At 36.2% G+C, this 19,135-nt stretch overlaps 1 protein-coding gene across 5 annotated transcripts; it reads left to right on the forward strand.

The window, feature by feature from the left end:
• The first annotated feature begins 371 nt into the window (after positions 1 to 371).
• Positions 372 to 18,920, forward strand: LOC129278551 (uncharacterized). 5 transcript variants are annotated; one of them, XM_064111327.1, is made up of 13 exons: positions 372 to 517; positions 1,569 to 1,633; positions 3,446 to 3,643; positions 4,481 to 4,800; positions 6,367 to 6,472; positions 8,234 to 8,281; positions 9,473 to 9,684; positions 10,407 to 10,496; positions 11,276 to 11,429; positions 13,889 to 14,077; positions 14,593 to 14,889; positions 16,400 to 16,602; positions 18,380 to 18,920. In XM_064111327.1, exons 4-13 carry the CDS (start codon positions 4,498 to 4,500, stop codon positions 18,536 to 18,538), a joined length of 1,761 nt encoding a protein of 586 aa, XP_063967397.1. In that variant the 5' UTR covers positions 372 to 517; positions 1,569 to 1,633; positions 3,446 to 3,643; positions 4,481 to 4,497; the 3' UTR covers positions 18,539 to 18,920. The 5 variants fall into 5 exon arrangements, with proteins under 5 accessions (XP_063967397.1, XP_063967396.1, XP_063967398.1 ...); XM_064111326.1 differs by lacking the exon at positions 1,569 to 1,633 and having other exon boundaries at positions 421 to 521; XM_064111328.1 differs by lacking the exon at positions 1,569 to 1,633 and having other exon boundaries at positions 421 to 517.
• The last annotated feature ends 215 nt before the right edge of the window (positions 18,921 to 19,135 follow it).

Genomic DNA, 19,135 nt, shown 5'->3' on the forward strand with positions numbered 1-19,135 from the left:
ATGGAGATCCTCCTATTGGCAATGCGACAAGGATGTGTGATGTCAAGTGTGAACAACTTTCCCTTTGATGGACTATGAAATACCCTCAAAATTTATATTTTTGCTTTTTCTTACGGTGATACAAACTCTTTATCCATGATGCATTCTTTAAACATCTGTATTATATGACCTCCGATAGAAAGAACACATGATCTATTGATTTTCGACCTCTCAGAGTGTCCTATAGTCCTTATCGTCCAAAGCGATTACGGTAGGGGAGGGTGGTCGCGTATTAGAACAGCCATGTGTTTGCAGGCCAAATAGCAGTTCATGTGAAACTTGAGACAAGGAAATATGTAATATAAATACGGAAATCTATATTATGTGTCATCATCATCTTCAAGTCGAAAGGAAAACAGACAATAATAACCTCAAGTCACCATACAAGACCTGGTCATGACTTGCAGTGGATTATAATGGATTTTGATCACACACCTCATGTCTTCCTTTTCATATTGGCTGAATCTGCATTGTAACAGTATGTAAGTGGGTGTGCGTGTGTGTGTGTGGGGTGGGGGGGGGGTATGTAGGCTATCTAATTCTGACACAGGGACATGCAGTGATGCAGGCATACTCGGTTTTACATTTTTTTTAAAGTACAATATGAGTTTTAATATCTATAATGTATTCTTCACCATGCATTTTTAACTTCACAAAATAAACCAAGATTTTACACTGAAACAAAGAAAAGAAAAAAAAGAGAAACTTAGTTGTCCCAAGCCCCACCACTAGTAGTAGGCCTTTCTGTGAACTTGATTGGATGTCTGGATTGACGAATCTTAGGGAAAGGGCCTGGAACCATTATACACATTCATAAAACTGAACAACAAAGGCACATGAGTCTCACCTGCATCACGCGGTAAAATCTATAAAATTTGAAAGTTATGACAGCAATCTAATAATTACCTCCAAAATGGCCAAAGTTCATTGACCTTAAATGACCTTTGATTTTGGTCATGTGACCTGAAACTCGCATGAAATGTTCAAGTTTTATGAACTATAGATTCATACATCTTCAGAGTTATGATGGTCATTCAACAAATACCCCCCAACATGGCCAAAGTTCATTGTTCTTTGACCTTGGTCATGTGACCTGAAACTCGCATGAAATGTTCAGTGATATTTGATTACTCTTATGTCCAAGTTTTATGAACTAGACCAATACACTTAGAGAGTGATGATGGTCATTCAACAAATACCCCCAACATGGCCAAATTTCATTGTCCTTTGATCTTGGTCATGTGATCTAAATCTCGCACAGGATGTTCAGTGATACTTAATTACTCTTATGTTTAAGTTTTATGAATCAGATCCATAAACTTTTAAAGTTATGATAGTAATTCAACAGATACCAAAACTTCATGGCCAAAGTTCATTGACCCTAACTGACCTTTGACCTAGGTCATGTGACTTGAAACTCAGGCAGGATGTTAAGTAATATTTGATTACCCTTATGTTCAAGTTTCATGAACTAGGTCCATATATTTTCTAATTATGCTGTCATTTAAAAAACTTAACCTTCTGTTCAGATTTGGTGTTGACGCCGCCGCCGCCGTCGGAAAAGCGGCGCCTATAGCCTCACTCTGCTATGCAGGTGAGACAAAAACAAGTTTTTATATCATTATTTTCAATTATCTATTTGGTCCTTAATTGCATAAGACTCACTATCAACAGCTCTGTGACAACCTGCAGACACAACCATACAGTAGGCACAAAGTGGCTGTTCCAATACGCGACTACCCTCCCCTACGGTAATCGCTTTGGACGATAAGGTATAGTCCTCTCCGAGGTCACGGTAGACAACTCAACATCGCAAGAATTTGCTTCTTTACTTTTGCCAGCAAATAAATACCGAGGAAGGCCAGGTGCCGAACGAATTGTAATCCAGTGACGTAACTACGGGGGGGGGTGGGGGCACGTGCCCCCCCCCAATCGGCTGGACAAAAAGGGGGAGCAGAAAAAGAGGGAGAAAGAAAGGGAAGCGTATTAGGCATGTTAGGGGAAGAAAAATTATTGTATACCAAATTATATTATGTTATATTGTAATACATATTTTTCATTACTGTATGAAAGATAATTTGCTTAGTGCGTACATGTTCATCACTTCAGGTGCTTGCATTGTCTGTTGAATAAGATAATCTTGTTCAAGGGGATTAAATTGCATTATATAATGCATCCCGTTTTCAATTCAATATACACCAAATATATTTTCTCGCATTAACAATGACTTTAAAAAATGATTCATGTCTTTAGGTGTAATTAAACAAAAATAGCAGGCGCTTGGCGCTCGCATTAGATGACTATTGTGAAATGTGTATGCTCTTCATGAATTCCGGAAAAATAGTCCTTAAAATGTCCGTTTGGGGGTAAATATATATACAAAATATTCGGCTCGCGCTTCGCGCTCGTTTTGTTTGCTTCGTGAGACAGGTACGTATCATGATTACAAAATTTTGTTTATAATGCCTCGTTTCTTAGGTCTGAATATAAAAAAATTCAGCTTGCGCTTCACGTTCGCTTGAAGTGACTCAAAATCAAAAGCTATTAAACTACTAAACTTCTTTCACGTATAGAGAAATCATAAATATGTAGTTCTTCACGCTTGAATTGATGAAATATACAGTTTTGGACTTGTTTTTTACATAAGCCAAACAAATAAATCACAAAAATAGGAAAAAGTAGTCGATTTCCAACCATTTGAGCACTAAATAATGTCGGTGCCATTTTCTTCTGCAAATTGAAAAAAAAAAAAAAAAAAAAAAAAAAAAAACCCCAATGAGTTCATAACATGAAAGGCAGAAAAAAAAAATCACTTATTTTTTTCTTTGTACAAACCTATAATGGGAACACAACACTTCTGACACATGACGTCACGGTCTTGAGGCAGGTGAAACCTAGAATGAATATGCATAAAACCTACATTCTTGTACTTTTTAGATATACATATATATTTTTTTTTTCATGTTTTATTATTTCATTTTTAGCTCCGGTCTGGGTCTTTAAAATTAATGAAACAGTGGTTGATACACATGAATTTTTTACTGGGTTAGTAAATACCGTTTTTGTTTTTCTGTGTGTAAGAGATAAGGTATGAAATTAATCCGGATAAAGATAAGACGAGATTAGTTACATCATCTAAAATACAGACACCATAAAGACAATCATTATGGATTTTTTTATTTGACGTCACAATCATGGCATCAATGGTAGACTGATCCCTTGTCCCAATATTTGGAAGAGATATTGTTACAAAACAAGATAATCCGCGTGGAAATATATAAAAATGGAATTAAAATGTTCACAAGCACAGACTGGTACCTGAATATTCGGGATTCAGTATTGTGGTAAGTGTCTCAAAATAATAATATTTTCATATTTGTCTCTGTTTCTGTTTCGTTAATTCCAGTGAGAACTCGACAGCCAAGTTTTCCTCCGAATTACACCAAACTTGTCCGCATAGAACCAGACATGGTGGCTCAGTGGCCTCATGAACGGGAGATCGTGGGTTCGATCCTCGGCCGAGTCATACCAAAGACTTATAAAAATGGGACCTTCTGCCTTCTTGCTACAATGTAGGCGCTCAGCATATTTAGATTGGAGAAGGGTAATAATAAACATATTATGTTATGCAGGGCCCGCTGGTAGAGCAGTTTCCTAACTGAAGTGGCTACCATAGGGTTATGTTATTATCATTATTATTATTACTATTATTATTATTATTATTATCATTATTAGAAAGCACTTTACGGTTAAACTCATCAGTCATAGTAGTTGACATTATACAGTATAGACATGAATTGCTCTCGAACCTGAATTCGAACTCTCAATCTTACCATCATGAGTCGAATGTTTTAGCCAATCGGTTGCGATACGTATTAATTATAATACACTAATCCCGTAATGTATAATACTGAATTATATCACTATTTCATACATGTATCATTACGGTGAAGAAAATTTTTCATTTTTACAATCTCACTTCTCGTTTCTTCATCTCTTTACTTTCTGTATGTGTTTCGATACTTGCTTAATAAGCTGATTATGTCTAGTTTTATAAGTCTCTACTTTTCATATTTTGATTTTTCACTGTATAGACTTTCAAAAATCTCGAAATCAATTATAATGATAAGGCCACTTTCATATAGCAACGAATAATCTTTATAATGTTAACAATCGTTATACTTTAAAGGGGGTAATCTATGGTGCAGAAAGACAAACAAAAATGATGAAAGGTAAACATGGTTGTAGGAAGAAAAAAAAAAACCAGTTCGTCTTTGACTCATTTCAAAACGTGACACCATTATACAAGACTACCTAAAGGATCTTAGACTATAAATGCGCTTTCAGTTTTATAATTAACGTGTAGTAAATATAAGAAAAATTTTCATCATTTTAAACAAAATATATTATTCGTCTCTGGACCCTTTGCTGTGCGTCTCAGGCAAACAACGTCCAACGATGCTAAATTACCTGGCTATCATCTGCGCTCTACCAGCCCTCCTGGTGGCAGTGCCCACGGGTGAGCTATCGGACATCGACGACGGCCTTCCCGACATCGTTGACGACGAACCACTACCTACACCAACCGGTATTCGAAACTTCATTGGTGTGGGGTATAACATCATTGATGGAAACCCTGAAGGTGGTGATATTTACCTCGGTGGAGTGGATCCAGGTTTGTTAGTGACAAGGCCAATTCTTAAACTCACCTATGAGGATAACCAGCTCACGTCGGATCGGCAGTACGTAGTCCCAGACCAGGTACATTATACTGTATTTTTTTTATCTAAAAAAGGTTGTTAAAATTATTTTAATATTTGAATATGCATCGATTGTTTATTATGCCTAGGATTTAGATTAATTCTTTACTTTACCAACTTTGTTCCATAGTTAATGTGTTACAGACGTATTCCTCATCTCCAACTGCTATTTTAGACCATTCACATGTATTTCTTTACAAACCAGGACATCGCAATTTGTTTTCTTACTACTTTCACTAAGACAATGTTTCACCTTGTTTGAATTATCGTAAAAAAGTCTAAAATTAGTTCCATTTGGCATTTTTCAAAACCTTTCTCAAGAATCCCGAACAAGTCTTCAAGATGATGTTATAAACTTTATTACTAAATACTAATAATTATTAATCAATTGATGATTTTAATAATGATAAAAACATGAATGGTAAAAACAATGTCATTAACAATATATATATATGTATACATATATATATAAAAATGGTAGGCGTAGCTTAAATCATGGTTCCCAGCTAGAGCTATCTGTCCTTTGGAAAAATTGTTGATGCCGAAAAATGTCTCTGCCGGGAATCGAACCCGGGCCCCCAGCTTTGAATGCCGCGGCGTTCAAAGCTGGCGCGCCGGTGCCTTAACCACTAAACCCAAAGACTAGACCACAGAGGCGGGTTAGTGGCACTGGCGTACCTAGGATTTTCCAGAAGGGAGGCAAATTTTTTGGAGGATATTTCGTCCGCTAAAAAATTTGAAAAAAAAAAAGGTCTTCAACCCAAAAGAAAAAGGATTTCTTACCAGAAAAAATTTGGACAAGCAAAAAAAAAAAGGTCTTCAGGTTAAAAAAAAGGGGGTACACGTCTGTTTTTATTATCATTTGTGAATCGTCAGGGAGGGGGGGGGGGGGGGCAGGGATACGTCCCCTGCATGAGATGTGACTCGTCAGGGGGGGCAGTCTGCCCCCCTGCCCCCCCCCCCCCTTAGGTACGCTAGTGGTTAGGGCGACCCCGATCCGATAGGCCGTCAGATAAACAGATATTCAACATTACCAATTAAATTTCCTTTGTCGGGTGAAGGGGAATTTTGATCAATGACAAGCTGCCAGATAGCTCTGGGGAACCTTGATTAAAGCTACGCCTACCATTGTTCTCTTCATTCATTTCTTTCACAACATATTTAAATACAAAAGTTGCCAAAGTTGTTGTACATGCATAATTTCTCACATAGGCACCGGCGTTCAAAGGTGGGGGCCCGGGTTCGATTCCCAGCAGAGACATTTTTTCGGCATCATCAATTCATTCTATATTATGTATATAAAAATTGAGGGTGATAGATAATAATAATAGTTTTTAGCGCATTTATGAGGCGCCGATTGTCTATTCAGTACAGTACCACTACCACTATATTAGAAGAATATTCATCATTATTGATAGCAAAAGATTCATCATTCATTGACGTACTGGCTTGTAATGGAGATATTCTCATCTGGTTATTCTGGTGGTTTTTTTGTTGTTGAAAATTCAGATCTTTCTTTAGTATGTGTTTCAATGAAATTAAATTTGTATTAACTTTCAATTTCCAGGTTGTATTTTCTCCTCGGTCCAGCTGCGTTACAACCCAGACTCAGCAAACTTTCTACGGCACAGAGACCTATGTTGAGAAAATCTCGGTAGACGTGAAAGAATCAGGTTTGTATACCCTTTGATATGTTCTGGGTTCTGTAACACAAAGGTTAGCAATTGATCGTACGCTTGATTTTCACGATTGATTGTACAGTGTAGTCAATGGAATCAATCGTAGAAAAATGTTCTACGATCATTGCTAAGTTTTGTGTTACGGGCCCCCTGTGTTTAAAAGCCCTAAATCCGTATTCTGCGGTGTTCTAATACACCATATTCAGTTTCCTTCGGTGACACGTACAAGACATACATAAAGCAATTTCAAATAATGACAAATCTTAGACAGACTTACGTGACCATGTAGTTAACAGCCATTTTGAACATTGCGAATATTTTCTTTTATAATCCATACTTTTGTTTGTTTGGATTATGCTTTGATTTTCATGATTTTCAATTTTAATTCAATTTTTAGGGCCTTAAAGTTGTGTCTTCCATAATAGTCGATGATTTCAATTTATTCTTGAATTCCACGAATATGTGTCCTTTTCCGTATAGCATTTTTTTAAAGGTTTGCATGGTGGAAGTGGTTTACGAAACACAATGTCTAAAGATTTAGAGAAGGTAGAGAGATGAAAAGGCGAGAAAATGGAAGTTAGAAAGTAGAAAATTTTTCGAAAATGAGCGTAGTCCTTAAAAGCAATGTAAAACAACAAGGAGAAATGTTAAGTAGAAGGCAATATGAGAGACTTGAGTCAGTGGCGTAAAAATGAATGAATTAAATGAATTCGGCTGCTATCATATTATTGAAAAAAGTTTTCACAATATGCAATGATTGTAAACTGTCATATAACACAAGATTTTGGTTCACGCATACAATTTTAAGAGGACAACAATAAGAGCGTAAAAATATTGAAAGGAAGGAATTCAGAATAAAAATTGCATTGAGACAACGTCGGAATAAATATATAAAATAGATGAAAGTAATTGTAACCCCCCCCCCGAATTTGGCTGAATTAAATTAAACTAGATGCGTTAACACACATACACACACATCCCTTCCTAAAATGATGTTATACATATATATATATATATATATATATACACACACATGTGTGTTAGAAAATTCGACATTAATATTTACTGACAAAAAAATACCATCAAATCAGAACAGCTGTCACGGTTACGCGCGCTGCGTTTCAAGGAATAAATTCCTACCACTTCCATTAACCTCACTCGGTTGAATGTATTTAACATAAAGAATATAATACACAAGTTATTGTTATAGAAAAAGGCGTAAAAGCTCAAGCTTGTGACGGGATGCGTTGACATGCATGTTTACAGAAAAGGCAATAAATTCTCGCGAGAAATTTCGCGGTTTCAAAACGCATTAGTAGTAGTATTATACCGTTCTGCCTTGAAACATGCGGTGAATTATTTTACATGCTAATTCCACTTACTCAGAAGGGGGGGGGGCTGTATCCCCAACCCCAGGATTAACGCCTATGGCTTGAGTAGAAGGCTGGCTTGAGTTTGGAGAGGGGCTTGCGTATAGACGAGTGAGAGAAGGCTTGCTTGAGTCAGCGAGTGGAGTTAGATGAAAACAGTTTAAATTTGTAAGGTGAAATTACGAGAGTAGTTTTAGGTAGGCCTACATCATGTGTAAAGTTCTCGAAATGACTTAGGGTGTGTTTATGCTTCCAGTTCATGCCTTCACTTCGTTTTCAGATCGTCTGAATTGAGCCCCTATTAAAATTACCTTAATCTTATGGATAAAAGTATTTGTTATATTTGATTGTAATTCTTGTCTTTTTTGTGGCTTGATATTTACAGGTCGCGTTGGTTCAATATTCTCCAAACACAAGTTCTCAAAAAGTTCACGTAAGTATATGACTATAACATTGATCGATCGATCGATTGTTTGATGGATCAAAAGAAGGGGCCTGGAAACGATTTTGTTTCTTTAGAAGAATTCGACAAACTCCCTGAATAAATAAGTAATGAATGATTGAATGAACGAACGAATGAATGAATGAATGAAGAAATAAATAGATAGATAAATAAATAAACTAATTAATAAATGACAAAATCTAAGGTTTTCACAAATCCAAATAAAGGTGAAATTTGCCAACAAAAAGTTGAAAAAAAAGAGGAAAAAAAAGAGGTTCTGACTAAAAATGAATGTGATTTTTCTTATTATAAAATTGACAAGCAGATTTTAAAAATAAATGAAAAAACAAATAATTAAATGATCAAATAAATAAATGAATGAATGAATAAATAAATAAATATATATATAGATAAATAAATGACAAATTATAAGGTTTTTACTTCCGAATAAAGGTGATATTTGCCAGAAAATGTTGAAAAGAAAAAAAAAGACAAAGAGATTCTGATTCCAGAATGCTGTAATTATTGTTATGAAAAAAATGACAAGCACATTTAAAATACATATAAAATAAATAATTCAAAAGTAAATGACATAAATAAATGAATAAATAAATAAATGAATAAAAGTTCTGCACTCCTGATTAAAGATGATTATTAATGTTATTTTATCAACTGATAAATATAAACTGTGTGAAATACAAGATTCCTAACAAAATCAGCATCGCCTGAACGGTCATCTTCTGCACTATAAATTATCAGCAAGTGATAAATGATTTGTACTGATGGGAGAGAGAGAGAGCGCGGAGGATAGTGTAAAAGAAACGACGCCATATTTAGAGGGCTCCAACAACAACAATAACAAGAAGAGGAAGGGGAGATGATAGCTAATATTGTGTATTGTTGATATTTTTCAGGCAATCAACGTGATAGGAATTTTCTCTGTAATGTAAATTTTTGTTAAATCGTATCCCTTGTTTTGTTCGTCATATGTTATCATTAAAATTACTTCCAACATCATTTTATAAAACCACTTACACATTTAGATTATTTTAACACATATAGTATCTTGGTTCTTGTCTCACTTTTCCGATCACATGTCCATGTACCTATTTAGCAAACTTGAGAGATGTGATTTGAATAAATGTATCGTTGAAAAAAATATATCATCATCTTATTAATTAGGTTACGATGAGGTCAACCGCGGTGTGGAGAAAAACCGTTACGTATATTACGAGGATCGTACGGTTTGCAACATGGGTCAAGCCCGGTATCGCAGTGAGCTCGCCCTTTATGAACAGTACCCACTTGATATTGGTTTTGTTTACTCCGCTTGTAATCTCCCTTTGGCGTACGACGAACAAACTTACATGCAGTTCATTGACAGTTGGGGAACGGTATGTACATTTATACTTTATAATATCTTAAACAACTTAGGGGCGGCTCCAGGATTTCATCCATAGGGGCGCGTAAAAGAATTTTTTTTTCTACCTTAAAAAGAAAGCAGTTGCCTTTGAAAAGTTTACAGTAAACTAAAACTGTTATCCCTTTGAAAGAAAAGGAGGTGCTTTTTCATAAGAACCGCGTTTTCTTTTGGCCGGAGCATGGGCTGGAGGTGGAGGGGGCCGGGGGGGGGGGGGGGGGTAGTGGCTGCATCCCAACCCCAAACATTTTGTCCTTAACTGTGTTTCCATATATTTGTATTGTTTTTATCAATAGCCAGAATATGCCAGTGCTAATTACTTTTTGAATGACAATAAATTTGAATATCTGAAAAAAAGACAATCAAATTGTTAGTTTATACATCTTGAGACCCCCTTCCCCCATCGACACCGAATGGCCCCCGAAAAGCTGTTGCGGAGTGTACACGGTTTCGCCCAATGTATATACCCGCTTTTTGCCCCCCAAAATAGTAAATTCATTAGTATTGATGATCACTATACATTTCATTTTTTTATAATGTGTTTGTTATTGTAACAAAAATTTGATAATAAATGAAATAACTGGAAACCCGAAATACAAATGTAAAACTTCTAGGCCTATTTCTTGTCATGGTGGATATAAACTTTCCAAAGGTCAAAGTTTGAAGTCACCCTTTTTTGTCTTTCTTGCCCTCCAGCATTTAGTAACAAAGGTTGACCTTGGTTCGAAGACAACCGTACGTTTTGCAGAGAGCCGAGAAGATTTCGTCCATTTCGCCCGAACTGAGGTGAGTAAAAATCAATACTGAAATTCCATACTGCCATAGAATGCATGGCATTTTAAAATTCATTACTTTTAATAGATTATTTTTTATACATATATTTTGTCCCACTGTTATACCCTCTCCCGTAGGCTAACGTACACAATTCGAAATCGGATCGGGGCAGTTCTCCCCCGGTCTCCTGTGATAACCGTCAAGGACCATAGATCATGCGGTATAGGCCTACATGTATCAGTTTGATTTCTGTCTAAGGATGCCAGGTCCTTATTCATGACGTCACAAAATGGACTAGGTATTATAACACACACTGCGAATCGGTTTTCGCAGTTTCACTTTATCTACCGTCGTCGCGTGTGTTTCACAAGCTCCCTGTAATACACAGATAGAGCTGGATAGTTGTCCGCCGCGAAGAATAAATCTAGGCCCTATATTGTACTGTGTTGCGAGTCAAATCCATCCGTATCATATAAATAGAAATATCATGTCTTTCTAGAATACAGATCTCAAATTGATCGCCGCAATAAGGTTCGGTCGTTAAAATGTTTCTACTTTGTACTTGCTTAATTTTTTCTTCTGTCTTAGTATTGCTTTTATTCTATTTATAATATAGGCCCATAGATATTGTGATTCTTTATGCTAGTTCAGCCCCACTTGCCAACTGTCAAAACCGTCCCATGTTCCCCGAATAGCTGAGTGCCCCCATCCCCCACCCTTGTTGGTAAATTTTGGACATAAGCGTATGCAAAGAATTTAAACTTTTGTACTGTTTTTTCTTGTTGACCCAGGTTGAGGAAAGTGTGCAATTTCGCACCAAAGCAATCACCGGATACCGTGGAGCATTGAAGGTTAATACAGAGATCTTTGAGACTGGCCTGTCAACTGGACAAAAGTTTGGAAGTCATATCTCCAACTTCACCAGTGGGGGCGATGATCTACCAGGTATATTCGGAAGCTGGATAAAGAAATATTTCGACAAAATGAAAAATCAACGAAAAGAAAAATTTATTTAAAAAATCCCATATTTAAGAATTCTTCAGCAAATTAATAAATGTGGTATCTAGCTAGAGAGCATTAGCAATTGAACTAACAACATGATATAGGGGGATTTATGCCTACAATGATATATTCAGTTAATGGGGCATCCGTTTGCAGGGGATCATATCGATCGAGCAAAAATAAGATTTTTTGCAGCATTAAGTGCACGACACCTTCGATGTGCATCTAAGCACTTGTTCAACATGTAACGGCATCGAACACTATATAACCCAGATATGATAAGAAATTAAATATTTTTGTATATCATGTAATGTACACTCCAAATCTTCTTTTATCATCACTCTTTGGTCTGAATTGCTTCCTTTGGGGGCTGGTCCCTTATTTGCAAGAGCTTAAGTGAGTAGTGAGCTGACAGGACTTGTCCCTTAAATTGTAGATGAACGGAGCAACAAGCAGGGGAGAGGCATTTTTTTATAGCTACATCTTAAAATATGTAGCTAAGAATTCTAGTGAGTGATGAAAAATTGTATTCTTTGTATCTTTTGCATTGAATTTTGCGTTAAGATTGTTTGTATTTGTAGTTTGTCTATAATGAACTGTTACCGGGAAAGCGCTATAGCATCTACGAACGGTGTGTGCACTTTATAAAACAATACCATTATCATTATTAATGGTTTCATGCAATTCGTACATTGCATATCATTAAGTTTATCAAAGGTCAAGTACACCATGAAAATGATGATTTGATAAGTAAAGAATAAAACAGATAAACATTACGCTGAAAATTTCATCAAAATCGGATGGAAAATAAGAAAGTTATGACATTTCAAAATTTTCCTTATTTTTCAGAATATAGTTAAAAGAACAATTCAGTGAATATGTAAAAGGGAGAGTTGATGATGTCTCTCACTCACCATTTCCTATTATTTTCTATTGTTTGAATTCAACAATTTTTTACAGATTTGACAATAAGCATGATAAGGAAAACTTAACTGAAACATAAAATGTTTAAACAATGGTAAATCCACATGTTCAGGGAGGAATAAAAACTTTGATTCACAGGACAATGAGGAGAAAATCAGAATATTTTGTATTTTTCATGTAATGAAAAAAAAAAGAAATAGTGCAGTGGGTGACATCATCAGTCCCTTTAATTTCAATTACGTGAAAATTATATTGTCACAACCTTTTTATTTTACATCCAATTTTGGTGAATTTTTTTAGTGTTAAGCTTGTTGGATTTTTCTTTATTCATTCAAATCGATTTTTTTTTGTAGGGGTGGACTTGTCCTGTAATAATAAAAACATTATGGAAGCGCTTAATATAAGTCCAAGAAATTACACATCTTCATTTGCTTTCGAGGTTCACAGAGGTTTTTGCGCTTCGTTTGAGAAGGGAATGTCAATTTCCATACATCTATCTCGCTCCACAGTATTTTCGCGCTCTTTTTTCAATCTGATCCTACCAAGGGAAGCATTTAATATGAAAAGAAGTATACCCCTTTCCTTGAAAGAACATGAAAAAAAAACCCCAAAACTTTCAACTTTGCGCGGGAAGAGGGCTTATTCTCATTTTCGCCATCTTTTGCGGACACGTTTCATAATCACAGCAAAGTCAATTAATACCGTGTTTACACTTAATCGGCAATTGGTTCTGAACCAAATGCCGATGCAGAATCGGCATTTGGATTGCGTTTACACGTTGTTACAGCTCGCGGTTCAGAACCGCGAGCCGATGCAAAAACCTGAAATGATACGCATACCTACAATATACGTCATAATAAAGACAACGCTGGATCAGTGCGCTTACAATTACGTCACAATGGTAAAGTAATTGAAATGCGCACAAATTGCCGGTGCAGAATCGGCTTTCTGTTTACACGTAGTAAAAAAGCCGATTCTGCATCGGCTCGCGGTTCAGAACCTACTACTTTGGTGGTGCAAATTGCCGGTTCTGAACCGCGAGCCGATTCAAGTTGCTCGCGTTTACACGCTATGAAAAAGCCGATTCAAATGTCGATTAAGTGTAAACACGGTATAAATTGGATCGGATTAAAGGTAATGCGCACCTTACGCGTTCTATGTTGGCACTGCAGTTCACACGTCCCTAAGAAAAATTAAATCTTGGCTGCGCGATTGTGATGCTACAAATCAATCTAAACTGCAGGCTTTATGATACAATTGACAGTGATCAGAAATCAGAAATAATTATGTTCATCGGGTGAAATAGTAGTTTTATGAAATCCTTGAATTATAAGAGCGTTGGAAGTCTAATACCATACATCTCTATTTATTGTCACAATGATTATTCGTCTGTTTCCTGCACTAAAAGATATCAAAATACGTTCGTATGCACAGATGATTGATTAAAAAGTGGATATTGATTCGTTCTGTGTACATAGAACCGATCGCTGTGGAACTTATTGGAATGCATGAGGTATTCGACAAAGACTACTGGCAACAGTACTCAGACTACATAAAGGGCAGGCTTTGTACAGTAGAATGGATGAGTAATAGAGATACTATTCAACTCAATATGGAGATGGCTCTAAATAACTACGCAGACTGGAGAGGAGCGGAAGAGACAGTTGGTAATAAGCTTCTTCATACTAAACCATTACCCCCTTCTGTATTCTACACACAGCAAAAACTGCGGTGTTAACCGGTGTACATAGAGGACCACACCAGTTATTTTACACCGGTGTTAAATTGACAGTGTTAGTTTAGCACCTATAGGTGTTATTGCAACACCTTTGGTTGTTACATGTACACTATTTGGTGTTATATTCAATCTCTAGGGTGTAATTTTAACACCAGAGGGTGCGGTCCTCTATTAACACCCACTGGTGTCAGTTTTAACACCACATTTTTTACAGTGCATAATCATAAAAAAACTTAGATGCACTGTGGATGATCTTGTGTGTCGTTTCTTATATCCTATGTGGATTAAGATCTTTCTTTCATGAAAGGAAACGTCTTTTAATTTCATGTATAAATATTCTAGATAAAGGAGGTAATCTTTATAGTTTTCGGGCGATTTCTCTCTTAGTCGCATGACATGCCATTATACTTCATCGTGTTCATCCACAATTACTTTCCTCCTAAGATCCCGAAATTATCATCCCGATCGCCTGGCCGAAGGGTACCTACACTTTACCTAAACCAATCATTGGATGTCCAAATGCCCACTTCACATGGGCCGAGGGATGGCGCTTCCACGATACAGAGGACGTAGCACCAGGCAATTACTGGAGTAATCCTTTCCATTTGAGTGGTGGCTTCTGGAGTAACAACATGGAATGGTGGTTCTGCTCTAAGACCGTGGCGGAGAAGGATATCTTTAACTGGTCCTTCCAGCCCGGCCAGTACTGTGTGGCTAAGAAGGGATCATACTGTCCTAATGGTAAATCAATCAAGTTGCTTACAACCCTCGCCTTAACAACTTTTATTTTACCTCCCGCTTTTGGGAACCTTGAGTTTGATTGAGTACTGTTACCACAGTATTCTTACTATCTGCGGTAGATTCATGCTAACATAACTAAAACCAACGAATCCACTATCTCTCAATGGCCCTCATGGATTCCGTATAATCAGAAACAATGACCAGTCTTATCACTTTATAAGAGTTTTGAAATCGGTGCGCGTGTTGTAGTGACTTACACGCTATGTCACCCGAAATACCACATTAGTAGCAGAAGCTTTCTGCGTGCTGGCTATCGTGTACACCAAGTTAATGTTAAGATGATAATAGAGCATCCCCCGGGGGGGGGGGGGTTGTACTTGTTTGCACCTTAACTATTTATACGTTTGAAGATTTAAAAATACTCGATCTTCATCCTTAATATTTTAATTTACCAGTGTAAACGTACCGACGACATGATGAACAAACCAAATAATAAACACCTCCATGTTGCATTCATTAAACCATGTACAATCTAACCTGTCATACATAATATGTGCCATGACTTGTTAAAACATTCATTATGTAAATGGGACAATATATATCTATAATAGATATATATCGTCCCATTTGCATAATGAATGTTTTCACAAGTCATGGCACATGAAAAGAACGTTTAGTATTTATTGACTTTATCTCTTTTCATCTTCAGAATTTCATTAATAAGTTTATAATATTTTCCGTACTGAAATGACTCCATGTAATGCCACATTTGAATGATTCATAACAAAACGTTGCAACAACAAAGGAAGGTAACTAACAACAACAAAAAATAATAAATATCGACGATTCGTATAAATGGGGGATATTATGTGAGGGTGTATGATATATATATCAGGGCCCGTCTTACAAAGAGTTGCGATTGATCTGATCAATCGTAACTATGGAAAGCCAGAAAAGTCAACAAATAAAATGCATATTTGTTTATTTAAAAAAATCTAGATATAAATGTAAAATCCATAAGTTCATTGATTTCTTGACAATTTGGTGTGTTCTCCTCTCCTTTGTTTACAAAGGACATTTTGCAAGTTTTTCTGTAGAAAAGAAATGACACAGGTGGATTTCCATAGAGTTATACGATTGATTGGATCAATCGTAACTCTTTGTAAGATGGGGTCCTGAATATTCAGTTTTTAGTTTCAGTTTTATTTTTTCTCATTTCCAACAAAACAGTATACAAAATCCATCATAAATTCAGTTATAACAATTGAAATGTAATACAGAAACATGTAACGCAATATACATATATATTCATCTTAATTATACATTTGAAACTTAATATGGATCATTAAATATCGTTGGTTTGAAAATAACATGCTGGAAATGGAGAGGTCCACTGTGAAGCTGTGCTTGTAAATCATGGACCCCTCAAATAAAATTATTAATTAATATTAAATTACATAAATATACTCACATGTAAGTCATTGACCTCTGAACATTTGACCTTTTAAAGGAATGGAAGAAGGAGCCGTCTTTTGGGATGATGAGGACACTGGTAATGATAATACTTTCGCTGGGGATATGCCTAGTGGTCAGTTTGATCACAATACCCTTATTAATTACTGCTGCCGTAACGATGGTTTCACCAACAACCCTATCTATCTTCCCGTGGATGAACCTTTCTTTCTTCACAAACTCACTCATCAGTGTCAAGAAGTAAGTAATGATAATAGTAATTTTGATAAAAATAATAATCAGCAATAATATTATTAATACTACTGCTACTACTACTACTACTACTACTACTACTACTACTACTACTACTACTACTAATAATAATAATAATAGTAATAATAATAATAATAATAATAGAGCTGTTCCAAGCTTGCTTGGAACAGCTCATATCCTACGGAATGTCTTGAATTAGAAATTAAGTTTAACCCAATTTAAACTTAGAATCTGGGCATGCTAAATACATTTTTCAAATCGTAAAAATCGATTATGTGGGCGTGAAACGCTTGCTAAAAAAATTGATATTCAGATCTGAAAAGGGGTCAATTTAAGCACTGTATCAAGCGTTGTGTAGGAAAATAGTGAAGTGGATATGGAACGCACTTGATAAATGATGCGAACGCAAAGCGCGAGCTGATATTTTTAGTTCATAGTTTACTCCAACGATGTTGTAGGACTAAGCCCGTTCATCGATCAAATTAGAGATCCCATTGCTGCTCTACTTCAGACAAAATGCACTACTTGTGTTGGCAGGGAGGGGTAGACAGCAACAAATTCCATGAAAAACACTCGAAAATCTTCTCCCAATGCTTAATTAATCTATTCTTGAACGCATTTACTGAACAAGCAGTGACCATATCTTCTGGGAGACTGTTCCACACATCTATACCACTCGGTTAGCAAAGGAAAACATTTATTAGACCCGTTTTTATTTATGCCTTGGACCGGGACATCCTTAGGACATTTTGTCATCATGTGATGACTATTTTCCTATTCATCTTCTTATGCACGTGATAATACTTGTCGATATTCCCTTCTGAAAAATGGACAATTCAATTATTAGGAATTCATGAAAATGTTATTATCGTATTTATTGATGTAATAAACCTAATGAGAGCGCGAAATTTGTTGATAGTGTAGCGTTTTTTAGCACCTGGGTCGAGTGTAGCAAAAGTAGACATGCAAAATGGACGTTATTGCAGAATCCAACTCTGAACTTTGATATCTTTAGTCCGTAGATATATTCACAAGACCACAACACATCTACACAATATTCATGGTAGCAACAAACTGACTCGGTTAACAACTTTTTAATGATCTAGTCTATCTCATAACAAAGTCGATAGGGAGGAACAATATCAATGACAGTTACAAAAACAAAAAATCGTACATGAGGATTTAAGAACAACTCTCGTCATTCTCTAAGTTGTCCAAATTCATTTAAAGGTCAAGTCCACCGCAGAAAAATCTTGTTTGGAATCATTAGAGAAGAAATAAACAAAAATTAACGCTGAAAATTTCATCAAAAATCGGATGCCAAATAAAAAAGCGATGACATTTTAAGGTTTCTTCTTTATTCACAAAACAGTTAGATAAAAAACTTAGTGATATGCAAACGAGAGAGTCGATATCACTCTCTCCCTCTCTCTCTCTCTCTCTCTCTTTAATGATACAACATGGAACTGCGAGTTTGATTGGCAGACCTACACGGTCTTTTATCACAGAGGGAGGCAGACAACGTTTTTTTTAACTCGGCCGTTGCAACTGTTTTGAATTATTATCAGCACGATAGAAATTATACAAAATCTTCAATTATAACCTATCAAAAGCATTTCTTTCGATGTTTTTGTTGGTTTCAGAGTTTTTAGGTTGATAGAAAGGCATTCATATACATATTTCATATCTCACTTGATTTTTTTTAAATAACATGTCTACACGTTAGTCTTTGCCTTTAACTTCTAAATTATGTCCCGTTTTACAGGTTGTTGGAATGACGTACACGGAAGAGTACTTTCGATGGGATACCAATGATCAAGGTAATGATGACTGGGATTATGGCGCCCATCCTTATCCCGGTGACTATGATGGCAACATCCTTCTTGATTTCTGCTACTACGAACCCATACCAGATGAAGTGTGAAGGACTATGGCGCCCATCCTTATCCCGGTGACTATGATGGCAACATCCTTCTTGATTTCTGCTACTACGAACCCATACCAGATGAAGTGTGAAGGATTATGGCGCCCATCCTTATCCCGGTGACTATGATGGCAACATCCTTCTTGATTTCTGCTACTACGAACCCATACCAGATGAAGTGTGAAGGATTATGGCGCCCATCCTTATCCCGGTGACTATGATGGCAACATCCTTCTTGATTTCTGCTACTACGAACCCATACCAGATGAAGTGTGAAGACCAGTACAGGAAATCTATGACCATTATTATTGCAATTATTGATCCCGTTAAATAAACTCACAAAGGAAATCATTTATGGAAGATTAAAACTTTAAAACGCTGACTTTACGGTTTTTGTGTCCTTCATTGTTTTCCAGGTTTTTTTTTATGAAATCGGTAACAAATACATTCCTGAAGTGTTGCTATGATGTCTAATTAAGATCCGATTGCAGATGAATTTGAAGACCGGCCGCATCGATCATTAACGTTTATTAACATCTAATTGATCCGAATAAGATCAAAACAAATTGAAATATATCAATATGGCAAATTAAAACA

This window comes from Lytechinus pictus, chromosome 16 (genome assembly GCF_037042905.1).
Source record: "Lytechinus pictus isolate F3 Inbred chromosome 16, Lp3.0, whole genome shotgun sequence".
In the NCBI taxonomy this organism is placed as follows: domain Eukaryota; kingdom Metazoa; phylum Echinodermata; class Echinoidea; order Temnopleuroida; family Toxopneustidae; genus Lytechinus; species Lytechinus pictus.